Source organism: Oculina patagonica, chromosome 6 (assembly GCF_052425735.1).
Source record: "Oculina patagonica isolate OP01 chromosome 6, crgOcupat, whole genome shotgun sequence".
Classification (NCBI taxonomy): Eukaryota; Metazoa; Cnidaria; class Anthozoa; order Scleractinia; family Oculinidae; genus Oculina; species Oculina patagonica.
In genome coordinates this window covers 36,549,260-36,555,212 of record NC_135763.1, presented here as the reverse complement: position 1 = coordinate 36,555,212, position 5,953 = coordinate 36,549,260, and the positions used below count along the sequence as shown (strand labels likewise).

Below are 5,953 nucleotides of genomic sequence, written 5' to 3'. Positions count from 1 at the left end.
ACATAAATATTTATTGATCACGTTCCACATTATTTTCGCGCGTTTTGTACTTGTATACCAAAGTTCCGATTTTTGTTCTTTAACAGTACGTTAACACTACTTTACTAGAAAGTGTCCATGATATGGTGGCATATCAGGTCAGTTACTTGATATCGTAGGATATCAGGACAGTAGATCACGATACGGTAAAAACTGAAATCAGGCAAACTTTTCTGCTCTCCATATTTCCTTCTTGTCTTGGCCAAGCGGTAACGCAAGTAGACGCAAGAAGTCGCAAGTTGAACTTGCGTACAGACTTGCGTTGGGTAGCCAAACGGACTCGCAAGTTTACTCGCTGCAAGTGCGCGAAAGCTATCTAAAAAGTCTTTTAATTCAGTACTTGCAGTAAACAGTAAGACTTGCGTTGACTTGCGTTGGGTGGCCAAACGGTAAAAAACTTTCGTTTACTTGCGTGCAAATTTGATTCCGACCAAGGCAAACGCAAGTCAACGCAAGTGCACGATGGCCGAACGGAAACGCTCGAGATCTAAGGACAATAAGTCGGTGTCAGTTGCTTTATATTCATTTGTGATCTTTCTTTTAATTCATCTCTGATTAATAGTGCCGAGACATGCCACCAACACCATTCTCGAAGTTTCAATTTTGAACACGAGGAAATTACTCTTATGTACTTATTATTTTATTGTCTTTTCTCAATCAAACAGATGGATGTTTAGACAATTTCCCCATGACAGTTTTCTGAACGGAATTATCACAATGACAATCTTTTTAATGTTAGCGCTTTATTATAATCATACATAAAAAAGAGCGAAACCTCTTTTATTAATAATAGCAGCGTATGTTCATTCATCCATTCAGATCATGTATACAAAAAGACGGAAGTATTGATAACCGGGTATAAAATGATTTCTGAATGTAACACCCAAATTTGTTACAGAAAATAATAAAAATGTTCGAAATAACAGAAGTTGATTTCCACTTTCAGTTTCTCTGATCTTTTTCTTGTTGTTCAGCTTTTCTTCTAATGACGACCAGGGAATCGATTTAATGATGCTCACAGCTGTTATAGAGCAGAGAAAGTTATTATAATGAGCTTAGTACAATAGACAATGACATCACTCAAAAATGAGACTTTTTATTTTATATTTATTCGAATGAACCACGAAAGAAACCGCGGTCACTGGGCTGATTATAAAACGATCTTAGAGAGGATTTTTCTTGGGTCTAAGTTAATTTCGAGGTAATGGGAATGTATGAATTCTAATATGAACTCAACGTCAACAATTTGATGTGCACGTTTTTCATTAATTTACGCTTATCATATTTGAGTCGGTCAGTTCTAAAACTGGTTTTACGAACAAATTTGCTTTGCACTCATAGTCTTTTAAAAGTTTTTTGCTTTGTTTCTGCCTCAATAATATACAGTTCAACGAGTATTGCAATGAGGGCTCTCTCAATTCTATAATAATCCCGAAATTAAAATTTCATCATGAAGTCGATTTGTCACAATGTTACTTTACCCACACCATAAAATTATGCTGACAGTTTTTTAATTTTATATTTTTTATAATGTAAGTAAGACGCTTAATCTCATATTACTTACGTGTGAATATAGCCTTTGAATAAAATGATTTTGTTTATATGCCTTTTACATTTTTGTTTAGCTTTTGCGCTGAACTGACTTTTAAAACTTCCCGAAAAATTTGGTTTTCATATCAAGAAGAGTCGACTGGAAATCGAAACGCCCAGTTTTCGACGCTAAGCCTCTTCACCGCCACATTTATGATTTTTTTTTTTTGCATTCCTTTTTCACTTTTCCTTTTACAGAAAAATATATTACTCGTGACAAGCAAGGAAAAGGAAGGCATAATCCAACTCACGGCCAATTTGGTTGTTGTCGATGCGTGATTGGTGGGAAAGATACCGATTCGGTCTGGTTGCGGCAACATAGTGTAGTGCACTTGATCTTTTTTCTGGCTCAGCAAAATGCTTTTCAAAGCTAATAATTAAAAAAAAACCTAAACGCAAAACTTTAATGTCTCTTGAGAGAATTTGCTCTTCTTTATCGCATACTCTGTTGATAATTTTCTCGTTTACATGTACAGGTGGCGAGCTTGCTGTTCTGAAGAACTGATTTATTGGATATACGTAACAATCTGCTTGCATGGAATTCATTCAGCAAATATAAAGAAGAATTGATACATATTATATTTTTTGTTATTCCTGATTCGTTTATTTGTTACATTATTACACAATAACATAATTTATACAGTTAAACTTGGATAAATATGCCTCTGATTTAACTCTTTATTCAAATAATGAAAAATCAATATAGTTCTTCATAAATAAATGTTTTCCTTTATTCTTAATGTAAGCTAGACATCTTCTGCGCCTAATCTTTTCTTCTCTTGCTGGAGTTCAGCATCTTGGATTGCTCTCTGGCCGTACAGATCTCCCTCTGTGAACATCTTCATCTGCCAGAGACAAAAATATAAACCGTACAATTCAGTAACTCCGTCCGATCTCTTTCTCTAACTCTTTTTGTCATTGATAATAACTTTCGATCTACAAATCTCTTCTTTACACAATTCGGTGGATGACATAACTCTAATGAAACAGTAACTTAAAAAAGCTAATTTCGTTAGCAAACAAACATCATTTTCAATGTCTTTGCCGGCTCGAATAGCGCTGCCTTTAATTTGCATTTTTTTAAAAATAGCACTTAGCTTTCCTCCCTTTCCACTGATTGAGGAAAATGAATGGGTGAGGACAAATTTAACCTGCGAAATTCTGGGCGGTTGGCAACTGCATGTAAACTGGTATATCTTCCCCACGATCCTAGACTAAGAAATCTGAAAATGCTGGCAACTCTACGGTGCTATTCTCGAAAAATAAAAGCCAATAGAGTGCAACTTACCCGTGCTTGTAGTTTTCTCTGACTTCTCTTAGCCTTCAAACACACAAGCTTATATCTTGCCCAGACCAATCGCTTTCCACATTCTCGTGCCACGAGGCTACTGCGTTTGTCGACTCCCTGGATGTCAGAGTTTTCTTCTTGTCCTTTCGTACAACAAAACACAGCGATAAGCAATGACAACAGAAACAAAATTGAGACTAACTTCGGAAGCATCTTGAAGAGTTCTTTTGTCTTTGAACACAAACGTGCGCCAGAAAGCAGTTTAAAAACTTAGGTTTTCGATTCCCTGTTTGAAACTTTATATAGTGACTTCGTGTTAATTTTATTATAATCTTAAGTGCTTCAATTGAGTGTTGTGTCAATGGCTTGATTGCTTTACAACAAGTTAACAGATTTTCACAGTTTCAATGACTGTTTACTTTAAGTAGGTAAATTAATACACAATGGAGATGTAATTTGTATTTTATTTTGTCGCGACTGGGAGGAAGTTATAGCCTGCGAATGCAGCCGCCTCTCGTCGCTTTCGCTAAGTACTACGTGCGAAACGCGAAGAAAGAGCGGCTGTATTCGCAGGCTAACTAGGAGGAAGTGCAATTGCTTTAATTTAAGGTGTAATCTCTCTAATTGATTTGAGTATGTTCAGTTCAACAATTACACTTAAAATCAATCACTTTGAAATTTTAAACAAACTTTAAAATGCTGGGCAGCTGAAAACTGATGTTATATATTTAATTTGGCCCAATATTTCGGCTGGACAAAACCAACCTTCAATAGAGCCATGCAATGCTAAGTGAGTATGGGAACAAACGGTTACGAAATTTAAATAGAAGCTAATAGAGGCTAACAATAAAAAACCGCAAACAAATAACCGTATAAAATCAGATATAGCACACAAAAATAAACGTTATAGATATCAAGTTTCATCGCGTCTATTTGATCCATGTCGTAAGTTTCAAGTGTGTTTCCTTTGGAGATCAAGAACGCTTCTCTAGCTTTGCGGACGGCTGTCTCTATGCTACTTTATGAGTTCTAGAGGGATAAATTGAAGGTTGTTCATGGGGTGCAGAAGTTACTGAAATTTTTATGTGTGCCACTACATTTTGGGGGCTAGCGTACTTGAAAATAGGTGGGTTTTATTGCTTTTTCACGGATTAGTTAGTCCATTGAAACAGAAGACCATATTGGATGAAAATATAACTTTTCAACGCGGCTTGGCACACTAGAATATCTAGGTTAGAAAGGGCGGGGGCAACACTATTAAAACAGGAATACAAACTAACTTATAGTCTCCTAATTTCTGTGGGAACTGAATTAAATCTAACCAGAAATCGTTTTATTAATCAATATTTGCATTTACATAACAGCCCAACGCGATTAAGACTAAAAAGCAAGCGGCACCCTATATTGAATGATAACACTCATTTCTAATTTGAAAGAACAGAAATTTGTAATGGGTTCACACCTTCAATGAAGACCTCCTAATACGAACGTGAACGACTTCTTGTAGGGGATTTCGGGGACATCCTCTTCAGGATATGTTTGAAAATCAATCAAGGTATAATACGCCTTTTGGTGGGTAGTAAAAGACTTTCCATCAAATACAACAGCTACAGTATATGTTTTTTTGTCATATAGTCCTGTGAGAGCAAGGAGGCAAGCGTGGCCGAGTGGTTTAGGGCGGCGCTGGTGTTGTAATCCGGAGGTCACCGGTTCGAGGCCTGCCCTTGCCACTAGCTGGATTTGTTTCTCGGTTGTCCCGAGTTCAAATCCTCGACCACGCTTTGTATATAGCCAACTGGTCTGCCTCCTGCCAGTTGGGATTTTTAACCTTGTTATGTTCATTTATAAATTATTTGTTTCCTCTGTTTCAGTGGCATGCCTGTCAACTAGCTATCTCGTTGAGATATGAAGCTAAGTGCATGACAACTATAAATACATATTTATTTTTTTTTTTATTTTTTTTTTAGAGCAATTCATGACCGCGCTCGAGAGACCGGGTCCACGGATGGACCCACACACCCACACACCTTGCGGGGCTGTTCTTTGGAATGGACTGCCACCTATTAAATTAAATTACGTAAGCCATTAACCCTTACAAGGCTTAGGAAGGGAATCAATGACTTATTTTCCTCAACGGGCACTCACGCGTCAAACACGTAAAACAGTATTTTAGCTAGATTTTTTTATCTCCTTATACTGATGGGTTTTTTTTACCGTGTTTATTAAAACAAAGTTTTGTCTATGTCTATGTCTTCACTTGCTCCTACAAGAAGGACTACATTCGAACTTATTTAAGATATAATAATAATAATAATAATATACTGTGATCTGAATTGATTATTTAAATTAAAGGTAGGTTACGAGTTTGTCCGTCGAGTGCCGTAAGCCTGAAACAACTAAGAGCGAGTGGAATTTTTTTTCTTTCGCGCATGTACATACAAAGAAACCAGATCAAGCCCAATATCAAATATTAGCTATGCAAACTAAGCAAGACTCAAGCAAGCCGACTGATGAAAGACGGTATATACATTAGATTTAATAAATTGAAATCGCCTTCAACAGCAGTTCCTTTTATGTTTCTCCAAAAACAAAAATTGCGTGAACACTACGCGCGCGCTTAGCGTGTTTAGCCTGCGTAGCTGATAAGCGTGGCGCGAGAAAAATCGCGGGCGAAGCCGCGATGGATAGCTTTCCGGGTCTTAGTTTTCTGAGTCTTAGTTTTCCGGGTCTTAGGTCTTAGGTCTTAGGTCTTAGGTCTTATATTAGGTCTTAGGTCTTAGGTTTCCGGAAATCCAAGCCGCGATCGGCGAGCGACTCGACTCCTTCCCAATTCCCTCGCCGCTTCGCAGCTCGGGTCTGCCGTTTGCCGTAAACTTAGCACTCGCACTCGGTCGCGAATCCCGCCAGCTAGGCAGGCTAAGCGTGTTAGCCCTTCAAGATTTGTGCGCGTATGTCGTAAACACTTTTTTACAAAGGTTCGTACATGGACATATCGGTCGGACACATCGTGCTTCTCAATGAGGTGAATTTTTGGTT

The 5,953-nt window shown here is 37.7% G+C and overlaps 1 protein-coding gene across 1 annotated transcript; it reads right to left on the bottom strand.

Moving 5' to 3' along the window:
* Nucleotides 1-2,317: 2,317 nt before the first annotated feature.
* Nucleotides 2,318-3,381, bottom strand: LOC144658836 (uncharacterized). Its single transcript, XM_078519318.1, has 2 exons — nucleotides 2,918-3,381; nucleotides 2,318-2,474 (listed from the first exon to the last, which is right to left on the bottom strand). The coding sequence occupies exons 1-2, from the start codon at nucleotides 3,128-3,130 to the stop codon at nucleotides 2,376-2,378; spliced, it is 312 nt and encodes a 103-aa protein (XP_078375444.1). The 5' UTR covers nucleotides 3,131-3,381; the 3' UTR covers nucleotides 2,318-2,375.
* Nucleotides 3,382-5,953: the final 2,572 nt, after the last annotated feature.

Coding starts and splice junctions, on each gene's coding strand:
- LOC144658836 (XM_078519318.1), bottom strand. CDS start 3,130: ATGCTTCCGAAGTTAGTCTCAATTTTGTTTCTGTTGTCATTGCTTATC. Junction 2,475..2,917: donor AGAGAAAACTACAAGCACGG/GTAAGTTGCACT, acceptor TGTCTCTGGCAG/ATGAAGATGTTCACAGAGGG.